At 35.6% G+C, this 25701-nt stretch overlaps 1 protein-coding gene across 3 annotated transcripts in view; it reads left to right on the top strand.

Annotated features, from left to right (window-relative positions):
* The window catches only part of LOC139122042 (adhesion G-protein coupled receptor V1-like), a 95981-nt gene that overhangs the window by 50109 nt on the left and 20171 nt on the right, over positions 1-25701 (top strand). For all 3 annotated transcript variants that reach the window (XM_070687407.1, XM_070687408.1, XM_070687406.1), the window contains 32 exons: positions 252-456; positions 791-943; positions 1660-1994; positions 2418-2547; positions 3077-3253; positions 4514-4696; positions 5378-5434; positions 5789-5911; positions 6355-6519; positions 6912-7032; positions 7494-7617; positions 7906-8044; positions 8442-8633; positions 8866-8977; positions 9304-9427; positions 9956-10101; positions 10486-10919; positions 11773-12018; positions 12632-12781; positions 13221-13447; positions 14891-15047; positions 16219-16284; positions 17168-17267; positions 18042-18155; positions 20410-20591; positions 21157-21336; positions 21732-21990; positions 22423-22584; positions 23039-23220; positions 23757-23915; positions 24466-24618; positions 25274-25414. In XM_070687407.1, the coding sequence (XP_070543508.1) occupies positions 252-456; positions 791-943; positions 1660-1994; positions 2418-2547; positions 3077-3253; positions 4514-4696; positions 5378-5434; positions 5789-5911; positions 6355-6519; positions 6912-7032; positions 7494-7617; positions 7906-8044; positions 8442-8633; positions 8866-8977; positions 9304-9427; positions 9956-10101; positions 10486-10919; positions 11773-12018; positions 12632-12781; positions 13221-13447; positions 14891-15047; positions 16219-16284; positions 17168-17267; positions 18042-18155; positions 20410-20591; positions 21157-21336; positions 21732-21990; positions 22423-22584; positions 23039-23220; positions 23757-23915; positions 24466-24618; positions 25274-25414 (5398 nt within the window). The remainder of the gene's footprint in view (positions 1-251; positions 457-790; positions 944-1659; positions 1995-2417; positions 2548-3076; positions 3254-4513; positions 4697-5377; positions 5435-5788; positions 5912-6354; positions 6520-6911; positions 7033-7493; positions 7618-7905; positions 8045-8441; positions 8634-8865; positions 8978-9303; positions 9428-9955; positions 10102-10485; positions 10920-11772; positions 12019-12631; positions 12782-13220; positions 13448-14890; positions 15048-16218; positions 16285-17167; positions 17268-18041; positions 18156-20409; positions 20592-21156; positions 21337-21731; positions 21991-22422; positions 22585-23038; positions 23221-23756; positions 23916-24465; positions 24619-25273; positions 25415-25701) is intronic.

Below are 25701 nucleotides of genomic sequence, written 5' to 3'. Positions count from 1 at the left end.
CTGCTGTCCAATATTGTTAGGTAGTCTGTTTGATAATTTATGGTTGTGTGACTAACCTTTTGGCCATTAAACACCCAATTAAATGAGGAACATTTTTTTTATCAGAAGAAAAGATTCAAATTTGACTGATTGTAGAATAGAGTGATTTTATACCAGTGTTTTTCTATTCCATAGTGAGTCAATATAGAAGTTCAAGTTACATTGATGGAATTTGATGGAAACGTCATAATTTACACTGAACTCTATTCCAGGTCTGGAATGTTGACATTTGGTCACGGTGAAAGCCAGAGAACAGTGACTGTGAGTATACTGGATGATGAGACCCCTGAAGATACTGAAGATTTTTATGTTGCAATTTCCAACCCAACTGGGGGAGCTGAAATCAGTAATCTGAATAGAGTTATGATAAACATCTTATCCAATGACAATGCACATGGAATCATTGCCTTTGATCAGGTAAGCCCTGACAAGTGTTAGAAATCTTTCTCTGATCAGTTGATCATTATATCATACAAGTATATTGATGGTGCAAATACAGCAATCTAATTGGTGGAGATATGAAGAGAACTGTGCTATATTTTCGTTATATTATGGTTGGCACTTGTCCAAGCTCTCAGCAAAAGCAAAAATCCTATTTTTATGTTCCATGCAAGAAAATCTGTTATCATGTAATCGCAATAAACCACACACAGTGATTGTGATATCTGATACTCATTTTCTCCTAGTGGACTTTTTTCATTTGCATTCATGAACATATTGCTCAACTTTTCTGCTTTTTTACATTCTGCAGGATTCACTAAATGTGCACGTTGAGGAATTACAAAATGACAATCCAGTTGTGTTGACTGTGAGACGACAGTATGGTACAGCTGGGTTGGTTGTAGTTGAATGGCAAGCTACAGGTGATCACAGTTCAAACGATATCACACCAACATCAGGACAGGTGAGTTCATTATCAAACCTTCCGGTATCTTATAAAGTGCAGTGTTGCAGATTTTGTTGAATTGGGTATCTGTGGTTGAAAATTCCATCTAATGCAAAACATTGTGACATAGTAATATTCATTTATAGTGTGGTATTGAGTATAACTTCAGCAGCCAAATAGGTTGATAATGACCCATCATATATAGAAAATAATTTACTTCAGATTATGCATTATATAATAAATCCAGTACAATATATTACTGTATATTTTTTGTGTAGTGTTTTAAGTTGTGTCTATAGATATTTGTGCACATAGTAGATGTGCACAGCATGAGATCATCACTGAGAAACAGTCTGATGAACTCTAATCATACTACAAGAATTCAGGCATATTATTTGATAATGAAATCTTTTGGAAGATTTATTTGGAAGAATTATTGACTCATGGATGTTTGTTGCTTTTTTTCAACAAAATAGTTGCTTTCAATTGTTTTACTAGTAATAAGGAGAGTACCAGTTTGCTGTTGAATGTGTCTATCATTTTCTAGTACTCTTTATGTTTGATATCTGTCATTGTGATGGATATACATGTAGTCATTTAACATACTCACTGCTGGTCATGAAAATGTTTATTGGTTATACTATGATCAAATGAACCCATTGTGTGAAAACTCTTCTATACAAAACTATCAGCTAAAAGAATGTAATATCAATTGATTTGTCACATGATTGCAGATTGAGTTTCCTGACGGTCTGGCCACTGCTGTCATCTATCTCAACATCATGGCTGACGCTGAACCAGAGTTGGATGAAGTTAGTTACATTCAGCTGACCCGTGTGGTACAATCTGGTACAGCCTTGCCAGGCCGAGGTGCTACCATCAGCAGTACAGAAGACATGGCCAGACTGACAGTGATTGCCAATGATTCACCTCATGGAGTCATTGCATGGAGTCTGGACTCACTCAGAATGACTGTGGATGAACCAGAACAGGAAGACTTCACAGCTACAGTGACTTTGAAGATTACTAGAGAGCAAGGCAGCCAGGGAACTGTTTCTGTTACATATAGGTAATATTTGATTTATTAAGATGTACAGAATTCCAATTCATTGACAAGTTCATCCATCCTTACTTTGCAATCTGAAACAATGGCATATTTTGATGAAATGTAGATGTAACACTTCACTCTCAACATTTTAATAATTTCTCACAATATTCTACATAAACATGGTGACTTTAGATCTTTGTGATCTCCATTTTCACAAAGTTTTGGTTTTCTTTGTACCATTTTGTACAGTAGTTCTCATTATAAGTCATATTGTTGCTGCTGTAAAAGCTATAATTCTCTCTCTTTTCATGAATTGTATTATAAAACACTTTATGGCAACAAAGTTACATCCAATAAAAGTGATAAATTTTGATGTCAAATAGTCATTTATAAGATTTTTATGATAGGATAGATCATCTTATCAAGTTTCTATCGTATTTTCAGCACATCTGAAGATCTCTCAGTACCTTCTCAGCAAAGAGCCAGTCCTGGTGATGACTTTGTGAATACTGTGAATACAATTACAATGAATGAAGGCATTACAGAAATGGATGTCTATGTCACTGTCAGGGCTGTAAGTTGATGTTATAAATCTTGTAATTCTATTTTATTGTCTGGAAAACATGATATTAGGTAGTTTCAATATTGAAAACCAGTGTCAATGAAACACTATAAAAACTAATACAGTGTATAAGTGTTTGTTTCTGTTGTTGCAGTTATTTTGAAATATTAAAAGGAAAAAGCTTTTTTTTATTCATTATAGAAATTAATGATAATTGTCAATAGTGGCAGTTCCTTGCTATGATAGAGTCTGGCCACTGCCAATATGTGCAAGCATTAATACATGTACATGTAACATATTCTTAGGGACACTTTAAAGTTATATATTATCAGTGGTTGATTGACCTACCATTGCCATGAAACTACAACTTCACTGCCAAATTTGTGTTCAATCTTCAAAAATAGCTTTGTTTGACAAGATACACAAAAGAACCATGAAGTTGGACTTATTAGCACAGAAAATATCTGTAATCATAATGATGACAGTTCAAACTCTCATATGATACACATTGAATAAGTTTTACATGTTTGCATATGTACAGGATGGAGTACCGGAAGGACCAGAAGTGTTCCTTGTAAACATTACCTCAGTGTCATTGGCGTCAGGAATTCCCATTGGTGGTGCTGCTCCTAGCGTTAAGATTGGACAGAGTGTCGCTGAGATAACCATCACTGAGAATGACTATGCCAGGGGTGTTCTACAGTTTGATGTTGAAAAGGTAGGGAAAATTTGTATGCAACCAGTGCGAGACAATATCATAGCAACATTCATCAAAATTAAATTTTCAATCAGTCTTGACACATGTTAAAATGTGACACATACGGAACGGTGCCTGACAATTACACAGACCAGCACCACTAGTAAACCATAAAATGTGCATAAACCATAACAAACATTATACTGCCAACCGTATATTGCTGTGTGTACTGGTCCAGGTTCCAGCTTGTCAATGCAAAATTTTGCCTTATACAGATGTGAACTTTTGTCCTTACTGTTTTTGTTCTATTAAACTTGTTATTGGAATTAAAGTGATGACATACGAACCATTATATTACCATGCCCTGCCCGTCGCGTTTTGATTGGTCGAGCTGAACCACGTGACTGACCACAAATACACAGTAATGGTCTGTTTACATGCCCGTGAATATGAATAATAAGATTAACAACTCAAAGTATTGTAACTTTACAGCTCAAACGTAAATCATAATCAATCACAAAATGAAATGGAGCACTTGTAGGTCAAGTTGAGATACATTTTTCTGAAAACATCTCCGGATTTGCCAAATTTTTACAGCGCGCGTGAATGTTCGTCGCGTATTGCTCAGTTTCTGGGCCCAGTTGTCGTTCGCTCCTGAAATTTTCGGAAATTTTAGACGGTTTTCTTGGGTTCGCTGATAATATAATGGAAATAACAGACTCCGCTCTGACCATTAACGTTTATTTTGTGGGTGCGGGCTTGAGGAAAGCCAAATTAACGGGCTCGGCAAGCCTCGCCCGTTAATTTTTGGCTTTCCTCTCGCCCTTGCCCACAAATAAACGTTAATGGTCAGCGCGTCGCCCGTTATTTCTATATTTACCAATGTGTCCCTTTTACACCAGTACATGTTTGATTTGCCACTGAAACAAAAGATGTCTACCTAACTTCAGTGGTCATTTGCTCTTGGTTGACGTTATTATTGTTTGTTGAGCAGGTAGAAGAAAAACAAAACTAATAGCTGATTTACCTGTAGATTTTTGAATTCCTTGCAATCTCATTGATGAGTAACTGTCAGTGCATGTCAACCTGTATTTTTCACACATCATTCCATGATGGAAGTACACTACAAGTAAATAGTTTTTCTAGACAGTCTTTATCTACTTGTATACTGGTAGCATTTCCCATGTTATGACCGTGCACTCTGTTTACTACCCATGTTTCCACGACAGTTAATGTAAAACAATGTTCAAATATATCTCCCATGGTGTATGTATATTTCAGAATGACTTGGGTGAAGTTGAAGTCTATGAGGGTGGTGGCACTGATGGTTTAATACAGTTAAAAGTCAGTAGATCAGAGGGAACATACACAGCCGTACAAGTCAGCTGGCAAGCATTCATTGCTTCAGCATCATCTGATGATTTCTCTCCAATGTCAGGAAGTGTGTCATTCCAAGATGGCCAGGTAAGTTCAACCAATCAAGTGTCAGGGTATGGTATCATTCCAAGATGGCCAGGTAAGTTCAACCAATCAAGTGTCACAAAATGTATCATTCCAAGATGGCCAGGTAAGTTCAACCAATCAAGTGTCAGGATTTCGCAAGATGGCCAGGTAAGTTCAACCAATCAAGTGTCAGGGTATTGTATCATTCCAAGAGGGCCAAGTAAGTTTAACCAATCAATGTCACAAAATATATCATTCCAAGATGGCCAGGTAAGTTCAACCTATCAAGTGTCTGGGTATTGTATTGAAGTTATTTCTTGTAATTGGATCAAAAACTGGCACCATATCTCAATTGACAGGTCTGCATACGAACATTTTGCCTTTCATGAATCAGAACTCAGGCTACATGCACTGGTTGACAGTCTCTAATTTGTACTGTGGATGTTGGGTCTCGAAGTGTCAATGGCGCCTTGATCACAGTCACAGTGTTGCTGAAATACTTCTGTCATACTCTTCTTTGCCTGTTTTTTGATCATTTACACACTTTAAATGTTGAAGATACAAGTGAAATTTAGTATTCTGGGATTTTGTATTACTTTGAAATATTTGAAATAGAGTTGATTGTTGTGAAAGATCAAATTTGCAAATCCATGTGAGATAAAACACCCTGCAATTATCGTTGTATTTCTGATTTGATTTCAGAGAGAATCTTCAGTTGACATCACTATCACAGATGACAGTGAATCAGAAAATGATGAGGTAAGAATAATGTCTTTACAAACAAACACACGTTAGTTGGAATATTTGTCTATGTATTTGTGTTTTCAAGCATGTAGGCTATGTTTATTAGAGGTAGAGGTGGGATTAGATTTAGAATCAGCCTCAAACTGTGAAACTAGTGTGTATTTATTGAACTGATGTTTCTGTGAAATAGACAATTTTGTCTGCTTATTGTAGAATTTGAAATCTAAAACATTATTTGTAAGAAATTTCATCTCTATCATAACATTTTGCTCCAAACAACAATTTTCATGAATTAAACAGTTATTTTGATAATTAATAATTTATTTCTTCAATGTTGTACATAAGATTACTATTTATCATTGATTGCAGACATTCAATGTAAGATTATACAACCCTACCAATGGTGCAGTGTTAGGCAGTGAGACGCTTGTAACTGTCAAGATTATAAAGAATGATTCACCGTTTGGACTTTTTGGTTTCACATCAACCGAGGTGAGAAATAACTATCTGTGTTCATTGCATTGTCAGAGAACTCATGTGCAAGCTGTTAACATCCATGGTTTTTGGTGATGTTTATTGCTAAACTAACTTATTACATGTGAAGTTTAAGAAGCCTATGTATAAGTAAAGTAACAAAATCTTGTTTCCTTATTATTTTATGAAAGGGAGTAATGTAGTATTTACTCTTCACTTTTAAAAGCAATGTGGGTCTGCCCATGTCAGAGTGTAGTGTTCAGATTATGAACATTCTATGTTATGTTTTCAATAGAACTTTCATGTCCGTATTGAAATAACATTTCCTATATAGATACAGTATGTGCGGGAAAGGTCATACTTCACAATGTGGAGTAGAACAGAGTTTTAACCCTTTCATTACCATGGTTTGGCCCAAACCCATTGACCAGTTATACAACTGAATACATTTCATTTATTAGGAGTCTGTGATGGAATCTGCAACAAACAATGATCCCAATGGTGTAGTGACATTTGTTGTACAGAGAAGTCAAGGTAGTGTTGGTACAGTACAGGTACAGTGGCAAGTTGAAGAAGCTGGCAGAGATGATATTTCACCCTCAGAGGGCACATTGATTTTCTCAGCGGTAAGTTTTCATATTGTATGTGGTGTACAAGCTGTAGTGTGATCCGAACAGTCTTTGTTGATGACACCAAAAAATCAAAATTTGGGAAAAATGGGCACATAATGAGCTCTTCATTTTCATTATGTGTAGTTCAATACAAACCATGTGCTTATTTATTAGCTTTGAAGTTTAATGTTTTTCAGCATTTTCTAAAATACATTTGGTGAAGTTGTTTTTTCTGAGAACAATTTTTCAAATACAAATTAAAGTTTTTGTAATTTTAATGGTCCTTCTCATAACATATCATGTAGACATAATCAGTTTTCACATTGTTAAAACTGTAAATGACAAATCTCTAGTAACCAGCGTGCAGTGTTAATGTAGGGTATAATGCTCACTTTTGCATTATCCAGGGAGTAACGCAACAATTCATCAGACTCCGTGCTGTAGCAGATGAAATTCTGGAAGGAGAGGAGAGATTCTCATTGGATATTATCAGTGTTACCAATGATGCAGATATTTCACCAGTTTTCAGTAAGTGCATGTCAACTTTTCAACCTACTCTAATCAATTGATCATTACATTAATAAACAGCTCCTGAAACAGTGAATTTTGTGAGATTGGTAACTTAACAGCAGATGCTACTGCCAGATGAATAAGATTTTCAGAAGACAAAATGACTTTTTGTATTTTTGATGAGTTAGCACACATTCTCCTAGTATTTGCCATATGAAAAGGAGGCCATATCATTCATTTCTGATACAAAAATGAAAAAAAATATTTTGATATAGTTTGTTAACTCCTCAAATAAATCAACATGGCCACACTGGGTAGAAAATGTCTGGTCTGTAGTTACACAGTCAAGACATTCCCTCTCTGATGAAAAAAGTAGTTAACATGGATAATGATAATTGAATACAAATCATATATAAAAATGTTTGCAGCTTCTTGCATTGTCAGGACTGTATTGTATGAAATTATTATCACTTCTACAGGACATGCAACTATTGTGATCCTATCAAACCGTGGAGCTGCGGGTATTGTATCAATTTTACCTCCATCAAGGAATGTTCTCATTGGTGAACCTGGTGTCAATTATGATGGATCAGCCTACATATTGTAAGCAACAATTCTTTATGTCTCAATGTATGCTAAATTGAAAAATATATAAGTGCACTGTGGAATATTTTATCATTTTCCTGCAATATTTCTTGATTTTAATTTATAGTAATACTATTATCTCATACATGTTCTGGTTTATAATTTGCAGAACAAGACTAGGTGTTTACATTTACATGAAATATGTGTTGGCTAGTGTTCTACGTTACGCAAAATATTTTTTGCCATTTGTTATTATCATAAGTCCTGCACAAGTAAACCAAGCGATTCCGTCTTTCTGCTTTACAGTTTGACGCGTGGTCAGGGAGTGTTTGGTTCTGTCAATGTGAACTGGCAATTGTCACCGAGAGATGAAGCCACCTTCCAGCAAACGTCGGGAACAGTTGTCTTTGAAGATCAACTACAGAACACTACCATTACTCTACAGGTACAGGCAGTTATGCAAGATGTTTGATAGCTGCTACAATGCTTAAAAGGCTGCCCTTCTTAGGTCATTAAAAGAAATTTCCAAACAAGTCTGCAGTTAGTTGTATGTATGATGAACTACATCATCTGAGTATTCATGACAAATCAAGTAACATTAGAGAAAGACTGTTTGCTCACTGAGTATAATTTACATATTAACGTTATACATACAATGAGCAACCAGGTGATCATTCAACCATAGTCAATTGCAAATTAAAGACAATCTTTGATAGCCTCTGATGTACATTGCCAACAAAGGTGAACGGTTATGTGTTGAGAGTTATGGCAGACAACAACCCTCTGTGTAGCAAAATTCATATATAGCAAAATTTTGAAAGTAACTTTGAATTTCTCAACAGACCAAAGATGATGAGATACCAGAATTGCAGCAGCTGTACAGACTTCAGTTAGTATCAGTCTCTGGTGGCGCTAGCATTGACATTACTCCTGGTGCAAATGAAGCACTGATCACAGTAGCTGCCAGTGACAACCCACATGGTATCTTCCAGTTTGAAGTTCAGCAGGTCACTGTTAGTGAAGATGAGAGACAGGTTAGGAGTCTAGTTCAATGCCAGTTTGTGCTGAAAACTTCTATTCACTGCATAAGTAAAGGAAAACCTTATTTTCACAGATCTGACAAAACTTCATCTTCCCCCATTCTCTCATTAGTTGAATCTTCTCAGACTGCGTAATTTTACAATTTGAGTCCTTTAAATTTTATAAATGATATAATCGTTTCTATTAGATATTTCTTTTAAGTATACATGTTTTTGGCTTTGATAGGTCAACCTGAACATAGTACGCACTGGAGGTCTGATAGGCAGAGTTCAAGTCAGCTACTCTACAGCATCTGGTAGCGCCCTCGCTGGTCAGGATTTCAGTTCATCATCACGATGTGAGTTTATATACTTTATATAGATGTTCAATTCAACATTACATGTGTGTGTTGTTGAAAGAGCATTTTTCACTTATGACGTATGATCTGCCATTCAAGTGACAGCTTGTTATTACAAAATCATGAAATATTTGTTCAACTTCAATCATGTACACTAGTTAAATGTGTTGTTTGTAATTTAGTCTGATTAAATGACACAATGTTCAAGAAAACCAAATATTTTAGATTTCTAAATGTAAATATAACTTCTAACTTTAATACACTGATTGCACAACTTGAGCTTGCTTTTAAAGCTTTAACCATTTTGTATTTCTGTCTGCTTTCAGCTGTTGTGTTCAATGATGGTGTGCGTCTTCAAGTCATCACAATTGTTGTTTTGGAAGACAATGAGCCAGAGGGTCCAGAGAATTTCTTTGTAAATATCACCTCCTTAACTCTACTGTCACACAGGTAAGCCTGGTATTTAATGTTGTTCTCAACATGGTATCATGTACAGTCATGCAGTGCACATGACAGGTTGTCATTAGTGTTAATCTTCACTACATATTCACTCAGGCATCAAAAGTGTTACTGCACCAATAGAGCTCTAGTTGTTCTCATCAATGTGAAAACACTTTGAATTCTTCTCTTATCTTTGTCATTTTTAGGTTAGCCCACATGTGCTTCCTTTGAAATGCTTGTTTTCTTCTGGGAAACCTTACGCATACCTATATCAGTTTACCACCGGATCAGACAAAGACAGCTGAATCCTGCAGATTTCTTTCAACTGTCTTTTATTTGTGTGCTCAACTATAGTTTAGGAATATAGGAATTTCATTGTATATAGATTAATGTAATTAGACCGTGGGATAAAAAAGATATGCAGCTGATAACAATAACAAGCATGGTATATTTGCTTTATTGATTTGTAGATCCCGTATAGATTCAATATCTACATCCTATAGGTGATCTACATGTTTTCCATGTCTTTCCACACAGTGACAATGATTACACCGATTACAATGGTCTCTCAAAGGATATGCCACCAGAAATGGGACCAATATCAGTTGTTACCATAGAGATTGATAAAAATGATAATGCAGAGGGTATTATTGAGTTTGGAGAAGATGCAGTCAATTTTGTTGGTAAGTCTTGAGAACAAAGTCTGAAATGTTTCATTATTATGGGAGAGAAGTAAATTGCTGACAGAAGACTCTATTATTTAAAGAAAGTAGTTTTAAATTTAACACTTAATAAAAGGGTATTTCTAAGTGTGTTTACACCCAATTAGCAGTGATTTTCACTATTTCATCAGTAGAGAGTATGCATTTGGATTTAACATTATTAAGCAAGAATGCTCTAAGACTCGTTCATTTGATATGTACAGTCTAAATTTTCAAAAGGGAGAGGTATACATCATATTCACATACAGTAACTGTTTCCAAAGTTCTTTGATCACTCATCAATTACATATCCTCATCAGTCCAAACTAATGCACAAAACTCTTATTCTATTCCGTTCTACTTCAGTTTCTGAAGACATTGGTACTGCATCGATACCAGTACAGCGTGTAGCTGGTAGCTATGGACTTGTCAGTGCAACATACTCACCGCAGTCATTAACAGCAATGCCTAATGGATTAGATTACTCTCTCAGCAATGGTGAAGTCATCTTCCAAGATGGCCAATCAGTGGCATATATCGATGTTGACATCATTGATGACTCCGACAAGGAATTCGAAGAGACTTTTGAGATTAGACTCATTGCTGCCACTGGGGGCGCTATACTAGGAAACAGTCTGCTGTCCACTGTTACCATAGCAAAGAGTGATGGTCCTGATGGTCTCATTGGTTTCTTAGCAACGGATATCAACAGAGTTATTGAGAATCCTGACACAGAGAGAGATATTACATTCAGCATTGAAAGGACTGGCGGTCTAGATGCCTTCCTAACGCCAACAGAGGTATGTCATTCTGTGGCACACTATGTCTTCATGAAATATGAGTGTGTAACAATTTTAGCAACTGACAATTAAAAGTCTTTTAAAACAGTAGGCAGCTCAATTTCTACATTTTGATTACCAAAACCATTACAATCTCCCTTGTGTATGATTACACAATGAACAATATCCAATGGCATACAATGAAATAGATTGATTCGTCTATACAGTATCTGCTAGATTTCTTTTCCACAGTTAAAGTAGTATACACCTCAAAATTGAAAGACTTAATATGAAACATTTGCTCAAGCTTTCTGTAAGCAAGATCTCAATCATTTCCCTTGCAAACTCAAGAATAAAAATCAGTAGTTACTGTACAAACTTATGAAACAAATTACTCAATATTTCCTGGTTACCAACTCTTGAAGTTTAAAATCGCGGAAAAATTAAACTCATAATTTTGACAACAATAAGCCTGTGAAAACTTTAGTTAATCCTGTAGCTTCAAAATTAGTCTTCAACAAGTGGTAGACCGAAAATATATTGTAAAAGTTTGAGAGTCCAAATATCTGTTGCCAAGGCTTAGTGTATAATTCTAGTGTGAATGTTGTTTAATACTTGCCCGAAGTGACCCATGTGTCATGTACAGTGCAAAAGGAACATATGATGCAGAATGTCATTTTCAATACTGTTTTTCAGGAAGCTTATAAAGTCTGTCTTTCTTTTTGTGATGGAAATCATCGCTATAGAGCAACTGGGCATGCTATTTTGAAATTAAACATCAAAACTAGTATATTTAGCTTTTAAAATTAAGACAACAGTTTATCTGAATGCTGACAAGTATGCTCACAAACTGTAATCCTTTTTTCCATTGCAGATTAAATGGCGAATCCTGGGACCAAACTCTGAAGATGTATTGACTTCAACAGAAGACATTTCTACAGTCGATGGCAATGTACAAGGATCAATATTTTTCTTCTTTGGAGAGCGTGGATCAAAGTCATTGACTCTTCAAGTTCAGCCATATCCAGGAGCTGAACAGCAAGAAATCTTTATCGTTGAAATTTATGAAATCAATGGGGCTGGTGAAATGAAATCTGCTGGAAACACAGCAACATTGACTGTGAGTAAATCAATTGTTGTGTCTGTTATCGGGATTTTCAGCAATATTACATCATCCTCACAATATTCAAAGAGTGTCATTCAATTCAACATATGTCATTTTGAAAAGTTCTTTTTAATTTTACCTGGTGACCCTCCAAAATACTGGACTCAAACTGTAGGTAATAGTACAATACTGTTGAGGTGCCTTTTATAATTAATAAATAGTTATGTACTCCCAAAATAATGTAAAAGAATAATATACCATTGCGAGGTTTTGTTGCCTTTCATTCAGTCTTGCTTAAATCTGTAATTCTGAAGTTGCTTTACATAGTTACTTAGATTTTATGTGAAATTTGTGTCTTGTAACTTTATAAGAAGCCAGTTAGAAGTGTAAATAAATGAAATAAAGAAAGTATATTGAAAATAACTCAAAATTAGGTTTTTATGCATTTTGTTGATCAATTTATTGAATTTTCTTTTATTGTTCACAAATGTAATCCTTATTCAGTTTATGACCATAAATATTCATGTGTCAATGGAACTGACTTCATTGCAATACAGAGTATTGCTATTTTCTCTCACCAAGATATCTTCACATGCCATAATCTATTTCTCTTCACATCACATTTCAGATAATGAAACATGGTGACCCTAACGGTGTAGTTCTCTTCACCGGTGAATCTCTTCAAGCCAGAGAATTCAATGAACCGGAGATTACGGCCGTACCAACCATTGTGACTTTCCCAATTACAAGAAGAGAAGGAACTGTTGGAGACATCTACGTAAGGCTAGAACTACTCACACACTCACATGATATTGAAAATTCTACAATACCATCCATGAATATAAGTTCTTCCACATTTCCCTGTTTGTTATCAGTGATTGTGTTCATGTATAACATTGTCTGTTTCTCTCTGCTGATACATCATTACATTGAGACATTCAGTATGATAAAATTATTGGGAAAATAGTCTTTAATAGAATTTCACTTTCTACTTCTGTTGTTGTACAAAGAAATCCAAGTAGTATTTGTTAAATTTCTCCTTAAGTAAGCATCAATATTCAAATTTCTGATGTCTACTTGTCCGAAAAAAATTCTACCTCCACATTGAGTCATATTGTGTTGAATTCCATAATTTTTCCATTACAAAGTAATGAACAAGTTTTAAAGGTGGTTTTTGAAAGTGTCAAGTTCACATTTGTATTCTATTTCTGTGTAAGGTCAATTGGCAAGTTCAATCCATGGATGGGCAAATGGTGACTGATGATGTCACCCCTGCATCTGGAAGAACTCTCATTCCCAATGCTGAATCCGATTCCCAGATTGCCATCACAATACTACCGGATGACATTCCAGAACTGAGGGAAATGTTTCAGTTAGTCTTGATATCAGCTGATGGTGGTGCTGAAATTGATCCCAATGTCAATATCTCAACTTTCTATATACTGTAAGTAAATTCATGATTTCAGTTTGTTTATTTTTTGCTGCAAAAATCTAGTGATAATATTTTTTTTTGAATATCTTGTTTTGTCACCTATGATAATGAAAAATTATTGTATCTGACAGTTAATTATCATCCCTGTGTACTTGAAGTGAGTTTCAATCTCATGTTTGGAACATGAATTAGCGCTAAGCATAGCACATGTGGGTGGGTATTGACCAATTGTAGGGAATGTCAAAATGTTACTGCACTTGATAAAAGAAAATACAGCAGAAAGTGTAAGAGAACTCTTGCTTGTTTAGACTACAATGTTAAGACCAGTGCAGGGTGTAACACTGTGTGGAATGATTCACTCTGTATCATTAGTAACTTTGTTGACTGACTGGACTGAGTAGAATGAATCAATGACCTTTGTTACAGTGTGTTGAAACTGAACATTTCAAGAAGAATGACAAACACTGAAAGAGTCAACATACAGAAATAAGTAATTTTGATCAGAATTAAGGAGATGAGTGTTACTGTTGCTAAATGGTTCATTTGTACCCATTTTAAAGTTAATTGGACTTCATGTTTGGTAGTTGCACCTTGTTTAAAATATAAATCTATGGAACTTCAAATTAAGTGAAATTGTTGTTGTAGTATTTGATAAAATGCTGAACATCAAGAAACAAAGTGCTGTGGTTCAACTTCGCATATACCACCTTTAGATGAAATCAATTATTTTGTCCACATTAAAATTATCATATTTCCATAACCATTGAGAAAAGCAGTAAGCTTTACCATTCACTTTAACCGTATATCATTAATATTAATATCCACTGCTACCTGGTAAAATGCGTTTTTTCTAAATATAGATGGATATAAATTTCTGAAATGTCAGGAAGTGTGTATATTATAAGTCAGTTCCAGAATATAACTTTATGGGCTTAAAAGAGGAAAATAAACCAAAAATTACCATGTGTATGTATTCAAATCCATTGTACTGTCAAGTTCAATATTCAAGTGTGAATGTGTTTTTTGTTGTTGAATGTACAGTATGATCTGTGTCGCAAAGCCCACCATGAGAGTCTAGTCTGGTTACAGAGGTTATTTTTAGTATTACCATGTATGTTTACTAGTTTCATTAAATTCAAGCTGTTACTCAACATTCGCATTGTTATTTCAACATATGTGCCTTGGGTTTATAGTGCAGTCTATCTGATTAGGCTTGGAAACCCAACTCCCTGTTCTACTTGTGTACAGCCCTGTGTGGGTTTATTGTGTTTGCTAGCTTCTGAATTGGCTTCCTTTGTCTGCAAAGCTTGGTCACACTGGGTCATCAACGGAAGCCATGCCCTTTGTATTGGATCAGCTGGACTTACAGTAGCCGCGATGGTTTCTGTTTAAAATGACGAGGAGAGAGTCTTGTCTATGTTTTCTGTTGACAACATGTTTGATATTGACCATCAGGGCTAATGATGATCCACATGGAGTGTTCGGTGTACACAGTAACGACCAAACAGTGACAGTGGGGGCTAACTTGAACCGCCATGTCAGCGTCAATGTCAGCCGTTCTGCTGGGCTTGTTGGTGATGTGAGAGTGGATTTCACTTTACAGTATGATAATGTAAGTAAAAATGTTGATCTACTCTCAAATCATTTGTAAAAGAATTAAGACTATTGCCAAACAAACACTATGATTTGTTTTTTAGCATGCACTGCTTCAGTTGAAAGGCTACATAAATACTAAATGAAAGATAAATGCAAAGATACAAAATTACTCTGCAAAATCATGTTATTTCTGCCATATGTTAGGGCAAAATTAAAATGAGCAAAAAAATGGCTTATTCATCAAAATGATTGCTAAATTACTCCATATGCAGCCTCCTAACATATACTGACTAATCTCAACATCTGTGATGCATTGGTATTTCGTTTCACGCATGGTATTATTCTTTTCACTGGAGTTCCTGAAGTGGCATTCACACCCAGTGAGAGGGTATGAACTATAGCAGGCATGGCCCTTGAATGGCTTCCCATTATTTGCATATCAATACAGTGACCTCGAAAAGGTCACTCAAAACAATAAAACAAACACAGGAATGTGAACCTTTTGTTAAACACTGGAGAGTGTTTAGGCAATATTGTTGAGTAAGTGCACAGTTGGAGTAAAATAGATTTTTTAGCAAATTGTTTTATCATAAAGTACGTATATAAAGTTTACAATAAAAGAAATACGGCCATGTTTCGCAGAGGGGAAAAAAAGGCTTTTTTCATGTTTACAAAATTACCAGTAATTAAAATTTGGAATGATGAAAGTCAATTTGATTGCGTGATATAGAGCTATTAGGCCAAAAAAAAATATAGGTTTGTTTCTTGTCATTCTTGACATGTGGCAAAAATGATGCGGTGATGCGATTTTTTAAAAAAAATTTTATTTTTGGTGGAATTTGATACATTTTCCCCTTTTTTCCATGGAGTAATGAAAAACAGGAAAAAAAAGAGTTGACATGCACACTTTGAAATGATGTGCATGATGACCAGAAACAAATCAATTTTGGGGGGGCCTTATGCTTTTTATGTTGCAAAATGAAGTATTGAGTTTTATTAATTCATAAACATTGAATTCTGTTCATTAAATTCTTCGCATGAAAAACATCATTGACAAAATGAAGTAGGTTTTCAAATGTTGCTTCAGAAAAGTGCATACTACATACAGTTTGCTTCAGCAGTTCCACGTGAGTTATATTGTTGTGTGGGATCTGAATATCTGAATGCTTTGTTTTCATTTATGACAGGCTGAACCAGGAAATGACTATGTACCAAACAGCGGTGATCTGATTTGTACAGATGAACAAGCAAATGTAAGTGTTTTATGAGTCATCCAGTCATGTTAGTGTGAACATAAAAATATAAGGATAAAAACAATAATCTGTGGTTTTTCATTTTAAAACCGAACAGTCCCATTACAACCTGTTTTGTCTGAGTGGTACAAATCATAAAATGTGGCAGCATTTGTTAGACAGAAAAATTTAATTTGTTCAATTGTTTTGACAACCTGTAAAAACCAATGTCTCATAAAATTATACAAGTATTTCTGAAACAATACAATATCTAGGTAAAGAACAAGTACTTAGAAATTATTTAAATTCCTTTCTAAGCTTATAACTGATCATACAATCAGTAGAGCTATTTATCTATTACAGACTATAATTAAACCCTTTGCCCATAATGGTTTGGTCCAGTCCTATCATTTCATATTATTGAAATTGGACAGCTATATGAGGAGAGGGAGCAAAAGTTGTCTATTTTACCAAATATTACTCAAAGAGGCTTTCACTATATAATACTTAAAAAAATTTGATCTTTAATATTGTTGATTTACAACCTTGATGAAAGTTTCTCTGTGGTAGATACACTTTCCCTGTGTTTCTACAACAGAAATTATCTCAGCTTGCTAGGTTATATGGCGTACCCTAACATGCTGAAAGTGCACTCAAATTAGCAACAATTATCAGTGACTTTCAGCTTGTTCATTACTGTCAACTGCCATAAAGAAACCTTCAAAGTAGGACTCATATACATTGTATAGTTGCAATAAATTCTGTAGTATCCTGCAATACACATCACAGTACATCTCTGTACACTTGGGTGCAACTTGCTGACATGTAAAAATTTGTATTTGCGCAGTGGCACTTATTTCATACATGTGTCTATGTTCAATAAACCATTTGTTTTATTTTTCAGTGTGTCAAAGAGATCCCTTTGCTTTCCAACGATGCATTCCTATTAGCGGGTTCTACATTCACTGTCACTCTAACTGCGGTCACTTACCTTGGAACTGAGGGTAAGTACAAGCATGGCCGAAACATCTCTCAAAATTCAATGAATGATGAACACCTGGATGTAAAATTATAGTTGAAGCAGCTTGTAGAGTTTTTCTACTCCAGCAATATTGTGTGAACATATCTGCATAATAAATACATATTATAACACATTTTCTGTGCAATGAGCTCAGCATACCAAAAGTTCAATGACCCCAACAATCGAGATGACAAGCTGTGCAATCCTAAATCTCCTGTACAGACCACACCAATGTACGGTACTTGTATGTGCAAATGAATTTCACCATATCAAAGCAAAATATACAGTTTTCAGCTTGATTTCTTGAATAGAACTTGTGACTTGAAAAATCATATTTGTCAATGAGCAGATTTAATCTTATCCACCTTATTGAATAATTTCATTGCTAATCTATTCACACAATAAATAGCAAACATATTTTTACACTATCAAACTTCAGACCTGCACACAAGAAAACAGAATGTTAATACTATTTGGAAAATATGTTGCCAGTAATTTTATATTCTTGGAATTTTACATTGAATGGTTTTTGAACTGTTTTGTATGATTATTAAGCAACTGTTGATGTATTTGCAATCACAGCTAGTACATAACAAAAGATGCTGACAAATTTTTAAAAAGTGCAAACTTATTATAACAAATTGATTATCAGGACTTTGATATTTGCAGTTTAGTAATGACAGCCTGCTGTTTATCAAAACAGGGTTGTGATAATACTGATGATTTAAAAGTACTTGTATCTCTGTTTTTCTCACAGCGACAATAGATCCAAGGATTGACAGTGGCAGTGCATCAGCAACGTTTGCATTGCCAGATGAAGCAGCTAACTCTGTCATTGGATTTGATCAAGAAGCCATGCAAGTCAATGACAGTAAGTCTTAACCAACCAATACATTCCAAATAGTGAACAGTCTCATTTTCCAAACTTTTTCAAACTGTGCAATTATATTTAACAAAAGTTGAAATAAACGAAGACAAGGATAGATTCAAAGCATCTCATGTTACCAATGAGGAAACTACTTCAAGGAGTTTCCTGTTCCACACATAGTAGACCCTTAGTCTACTGATCTTTCATTTGGTGTGAGTTATATTTCTAGCTCAACACCAACGCATCTATCAGACTTCCTTGTCACAAAGCTTGGTAGATTTAGCATTGACTACCACTGTGAACATGCACATAAACTGCACTAGACACTGGTATATCTTGGCCAAAACTCGTGCTTTGCATCAATCAAAACTTTCTTGCCAAACTAGATAACTTTTATCATAGACCTTAAAAACGGAAGGACAGGCAACTAGCTATTTTCTTCCATGTAATCCTGGTTATAATCCGTGAAAAACTTGAACACTCATTAACATAAACAAACGTAACTGTTTATCTCTCGTATCGCAAGCTCACGGAAATTCCCGTGATTGAGAGCTTGTCAGACGCGAGATTATGTTAATCACTACAACATTGCGATCAGCGCATGCTCAAGCTTTCGCGTCTAATTTCAAAGTGTCGTGTTGTAAACAACAATGGCCGATTGAGTCGGAGACGCGTGAATTTAGTCCTAGTTTTACAAATGTACGTATGACTTCCTCCCAAAATACTAGTTCAAACCACGAAATAAGACACGTAGAAACGTACATTAGCACTGTCATGCATTATTATTACAACAGAGAAACATGAGACGGCAAGAAAAATTACTCAGAGGAAACGCACAAAATGTCGTGTTGTAAACAACAATGGCCGATTGAGTCGGTGACGCGTGAATTTAGTCCTAGTTTTACAAATGTACGTATGACTTCCTCCTAAAAATACTAGTTCAATCCACGAAATAAGACACGTAGAAACGTACATTAGCACTGTCATGCATTATTATTACAACAGAGAAACATGAGACGGTACGAAAAATTACTCAGAGGAAACGCACAAAATGTCGTGTTGTAAACAACAATGGCCGACTGAGTCGGAGACGCGTGAATAGTCCTAGTTTTACAAATGTACGCATGACTTCCTCCTAAAAAATACTAGTTCAATCCACGAAATAAGACACGTAGAAACGTACATTAGCACTGTCATGCATTATTAAGAGGGTAAAAAATTACTTAGTTGAAACGCACAAAAAGATCGTCCATCAACAGCAATCATGATGGCCGATCGAGCTGGAGATGCCTGCACGTGAATTTGGTACAAATTTGGTGAATTTGGTACAAGTTTTACAATGTAAACATGATTTGCCCCGCAAAATACTAGTCAGTTGACGAAATACCTAACGTTGAAACGTTTACTATCATTGACATGCATTATCATTACAGCAGAGAAATATGACAGGGTATGAAATTTCAGTTGAAACATGAAGTCGCTTCGTAAACAACAATGGCCGATCGGGCTGAAGACGCACGAGTTTTTAAAAATACTACAGTGCCGAAGTGCAAGAAGTACATAATGAAGTAAAAGAAAGTTTACAGCATTACACATGAATCAGAAATAAACGGAAGAGTTATCAGGGGTGTACAATGATTAGATTGCAAAATTAACTTTGCCGACTCGATCATGAATTGACGGGAATTACAAAAAACAACAACAATAAATATACCTAATAGTGACTCATCTGTCGAAAATGGTAGCAAAATTGTCTGTAAAAATCAATGGGTAATACAATGCTTGAAAACAACGTGAACTAGACCCCGGAACAGAACGCGACTTGACTCGACAGCACAGGTATAGCGTCTTCTGTGTAGCTCCAGTGCTGCCAAGACGTCACTGTGTCATCACGTGACGTGTTTTGCGTTTACATAACTGCGCAGAGGATTATAACCCAGATCGTACGGGTAAACACGCAAGTTTCTTTGTCTTTTCTGGCAGTTGCCTGTCCTTCCGTTTTTAGGTCTATGCTTTTGCTAGTGAAAGTCTCTTAAGGAGTGATCTCTATTTAAAAACTTCAAATGAATATTATACATCAAGGAATTTGATCATAGGAGACTAATTAATGAATTTTTGGATCATTTTTCAATGAACTATGAAACAAGAAGATAATTTGTTAAACCAGGATAGTGATTCTAATGACATAAGAGAGAGATTATAAACATACTGTAATATTCTAATCATTGTATTTACTTAATGTTATTCTATCTTGCAGTGATCAATGAAGCAATCCTAACCATCAAGAGAACTGGTTCCTATGGAGATGTGACTGTGAATTGGCGGGGTGGATTTCCAGAAGGTGAATTACCATTTGGATTCACAACAGGGAGTGTATCACCAAGTGTTGGATCATCAACTGTTCTGCATGGAAATTCCCTGAAAGCTCTAGCTGTCCAGGTACTGTGATGATAACTGCAATATGACAGTTCTGAGAGGAAGGCACATGGTGAACTCTCTCACTGAAAACACTTGGGAAACATTGATATTCTGACAATATGCCATGGGGAAATCATTAAAACAGTTTTCAAGATGAATCTGTGTCAACGCTTTCTTCACCAGTTGCCTCATTTTTCACAGCAAATGAAAAGTGAAGAAAATTGATCAAACCTTTAATTTTCAGATTTGCAATTTTTGTAACCTACCATGATCACCTTGGATTGGCAGTCAGAATTCACCAATCATCAGCATTGAGTCTTCAGAAAGGAGTATAAACTTTGAACTACATCTGTCAAAGCTTTGAAATTTTTTTGTTACAATATGGCTTAGCCCAACAAGTCAAACTGTTCAATATATCTGTACTGCTATCGTTGTTAAATTTTGTTAGAAACTAAGTCAATACAGCACATTTTGATAAACTCATGAAGGGAATTTTCTTTCACAAAATTATTTGAGTAGTGTTTATCTTTACAGAAAAGAATATTCATGTAAATTATATTTCTATCCATTGTCTCTGTTAATACAGCTGTATCCTAATGAGATACCAACAGAGTTGTTTGCAGTGTACCTGGTCTCAGTATCAACCAATGTAGCAGGTGGTGCAAGACTACAAGATGGAAATACTGTGATGCAGATAGATCCCTATGGTGTGTTAGGATTTGCAGCCACATCCAGACAGATCAGCACTCCAGAGGAAGAAACTGAGGTGAATGAACTCAAAATAAGTTGAACAGAGTTAACACAAGATGATATGATGTAGTCAAGCTAATTGTTTACCATTAGGTTGTTGCATTGCAATTTTTACTGTCACAACAAAATGTTCAGAACCAGTTTAACTTTAGCTTCATGATATTGTGGTGACTTACAATTTCAAATTAACAAGATTTATTAGAAGTGCTGGCCAGAATTTACAAGTAACGAGGTGAATAAAGCAGTTTGAGGTAAATTAAACATGATATTATGATTGGAAACCCTGTTCCCATCTTTCTAAGAGAGTACACTGTAAGTATGCGATGAATACAAATGTGCAATTTTGTCACATTCAGTTACATCCAACATAATTACTCACAACACTCAAATTTTCCATTTCTCATTTCGCAGCTGTCTCTTACGATTGAGCGAAGGTTTGGTTGCTATGGTAACATCATCGTGACCTATCAGACGTTTGCTGACACAGCAGATGAATACGTTGATTTCACGCCTGTGACGAGGGTCATTACCATGAATCAATTAGAGAGAACGGCATCAGTGCAAGCATTCATCAAAGCTGATAACCCCAGTCAGCCTGAACCAGAGAGAGATGAAACGTTCTTTGTCAACATCACTGAAGTGAAAAGATTGCCATCAAGTGGACCTCAAGGTAGTTGTACATTCCATACCTTTATTGACCTATCTGTGTGTTTGTTCCATTCTGCTGTATCTCATCAAGTGTAAACAGGCTGTTATCGACACAGTAATGATCCTTATGATGTCAGTATGTATTATATTTGGATCCATAGTTAGCATGATCAACCTGACAACATTGAAGTTTTAAGCCAGGTCAACTAGGCTACTTCCAACAGCCAATTTGTGCTTGAGTTTCTTTCTTTAGTGTGTTTAGGATTTACACATAAAATAAAAAAGCAAATGTTTTGTGTTCAGACTTGGGGAATTTGAATGTAATTTTAATATTCACTTCCAACCATTGCAGTGCAAATTGTAATATTTTGTATTCATACAGCTATCCACTACACCATGCCTGCTTTGCTCAACAGTCCATTTTAATTCATTTCATATCTGTACTTGCCAACAGGAGTGAGTCCCCGCATCAGTTCAGCATACTCATCATCTACCATTGTCATAGAAGCCAGTAATGATCCTTATGGTGTTCTCAGCATAGATTCTGCTCCTATTGAAGTTTCTGAAAGCAATGATCTTGGAGCCAAAGTTATTCAGATACCTATTCACAGATATTGTAAGTATATTGTATCAATTTTATAATTTCTTCCTGTCTCATCCCCCTTGTTAGTGTATAATTTGTTGAGTCCGTAATTGTCATATTTAGTGTCATTGAAATGTACAGTATACCTGCCATTTGTGTTGCATTCTATGTCAATTTTGATTGTTAACCTGGCCATCAGTATCAGCGACATGGTGAATAGAATACTAAAAGTTTGGTGTAAGCATGACATGTCATCATCATCATGATTGTTATCATCATCATTATCATCACGACCATCATCATCATCATCATTGCAACACTATACTTATACATTGTTCTGCATCATGTCATCAAAGTAAGCATTTCATGAAACTTATTTCACAAACATACACGTCAACAAATCTGTACTTTTGAAGGAGATTGCATACCCAATTCTGGATACTGTCATACATGGCATTATCTGACCTTGTGTTGTGTCTGTTTACAGTTGGTACATATGACACTGTCAGTGTCAGAGTCAGAACCATTGGAGGAGGCGAGAGTGGTGTTACACCAGAACCATCTAACAACACTGACACCATAGCAGAGGCATTGTATGCAGTACGTGACCAACCACATGCCACTGTTGGACAAGACTATGATGTGCTTGATACCATCATCACATTTGCGGTTAGTAACCCACTAGTTAATTATTGTGTTGCTAGCAGAGATCATTCACATGAAGACGTAAATTTCTTTCCATTCCAAGTACAAGTCCAATATCAGCAACACAATATTCATGAATGAATGAATTTAGCACTGCAAGGACAAAGTATAGCAAATTCATGGCATGAACAACCATGCAATCAAGGGAGGACCTTTGAATCTTGAATTTTTGTGTATTTGATTTCAGCAAATACAGTAAACCATTACATTGTAAGTACAGCAGCCAAAGAAAAAAATGACACTATTGAAACAGACCTCACTTATCTTCAATGTGAATGTAAAATGCAAAGTATTCTTGTGTGTTTCAGCCAGGTCTAAGTTTTAATTCAAAAGACTTGGTGTACAAAAGTGCTGTTCCAACAAGGAATGTTCTATGGAACATTTCTTCTCATGAAGCAAAAAATTGAAATTTGTTTGCAATTATTGCTATCGTGTGAAACAACAAAATTTCCTTTTGTATTATAATTTAACCATTATGTTTGAATGTTTTCATTTTGCAGGAGAACTCTGTTGAACAGAAAATAACAGTGGTAATTCTGGATGACCCAACACCTGAACCATCTGAAGTATTCTTTGTATATCTGAGTGATGTTAGTGGTGGTGCCAAGATAGCTGAAGGAATGATTGATCCAAATGATCCACAGCAACAAGTCCTCAGGGTATGACATCATGAGTTTCAAAGGGCCTCCAGAGGGCGCCCTCTAAAACTTTCACATTCTTTAGAAATTTCTTCCTTTGTCAGAACTTCCTTCCTAATAATCAATGGCACAAATTACCCATAATTCCTATTTGCTCTCTCATTGGCACTTTTCTAAATATTATCATTTTATGAAGTTGTCCACATTTCTTTCATGATTGATGCTACAATATTATACCTGTTATATTGTGAAACTGTTCTGTGTACTGTAAGCCAGTACTAGTGTTGTGCAACCTGAGGATTTTCCCAATAACTGTATCAACAATAAATGCAGAAAAACTGCATCATGAGTGTTTGTTTTAATTAAAATAGACACCCGTGGGAATGGCTGCCCATAGCTATTCTTAACAAAGAAGTGTCCTTGATAGATGATTAAAGTTCGATTCCATTGTAACACATGATTTGAAAATGTCTCCATATTAGAGAGGTGTCTTGGTCAGAGAGATGTCTGGAGGGACATGTTTCCAGTCATAGAGGCCATTGTGTGATCGATCTTGCATTGCTTTTCACAGGGATATGTCAAAATCACCATTATTGGCAGTGACAATCACAATGGTATGATTGGTTTTACTGACAACTCAATGTATGTCAATGTTGATGAAGATTCAGAACCAGCTATAAATCTGGTTGTGGACAGAGGAGATGCATTCTTTGAAGAAGTCACTGTAAGTGTATGATAAAAATATCCACCTCTTCAAAAGGTGTTTATACAGTTACGTTTCATGTTTTAAGTACCTGGCTCCATTACTTATGTTACGAAGGACTGTACATGCAGTCACTTCATTCAGTTTGACTTTTGCAGTTGCTGTTTTACTGGTGACTTTTACAACAATCACTTCAAAACATTCCATCTTCCTCCACATTTCTCTGAAAAATCCATGAATAATTGAGTCAGTACTGAAGTGAAAATGTAAAACAATGGTGTATATAAACTGCATGAAATACTTCTGCTGTCAAGATTACACTGAACATAATCTGAATATTCACAGCAATAATATTAACCCTTATTCTGCAAGGCTTATCACTACTCCATCTGCTGAGTCAGCAAAAAGCAGTATTGAGTCAAAACCTACACATATTTTCACCTACTTTGTATGTATGTCACAGTGGGTCAAGTCAGTAAATCATGTTTACAGTATCTATGTTTTCAGGGGGCAATAGATGGGGCATGTTGTGCCTCTCTGGTTTTGATAAACTTGACTTAATGGTAATATATGAACATGGTAGGATAAGGGTTAGTGATATGGTGATGTTAATATGTATTTACCATGTACTAGTGGATTGTCATGGTCTCATTTCACATGTTTCATGCACTTACAGGTTAGTTGGCAAGCCACATATGAGAATCCCAGCACCCCAGATTCTGGTTTGTATGAACAGCTGGAGGAAGTTAGTGGTGAGACATTGTGTGTCGCTGGAGAGAGATTCTGTACTCTCGACCTAATGCTGAAACAAGATGAGGTAAATGAGGTTGTCAGTTTATAAAATAATAATCTTACAACAACAATCTACAACAATATTATTAATTTGAAACATCTTTCATCCTCAGTTGTACTTTGGAAGTGTTTAGTTGTGTCAATATGGTAGCCATGGTGACGGATATTTGAACTCAAATACTTTTGTTGGTGTATCTTGTATCTAGAAAATCAACTTCCCCATATTTTGTTTGTTTTTTATGAACATCAGTGATTTGATTTTTCACCCATGAATTAACACAGAGAATTGCCACAGTTTGGAATTTGGAATTT

The sequence above is a fragment of the Ptychodera flava genome, chromosome 21, assembly GCF_041260155.1.
Source record: "Ptychodera flava strain L36383 chromosome 21, AS_Pfla_20210202, whole genome shotgun sequence".
Taxonomy (NCBI): domain Eukaryota; kingdom Metazoa; phylum Hemichordata; class Enteropneusta; family Ptychoderidae; genus Ptychodera; species Ptychodera flava.
Note: the sequence above shows the minus strand (reverse complement) of the source record. Positions and strands in the feature narration are given on the sequence as shown.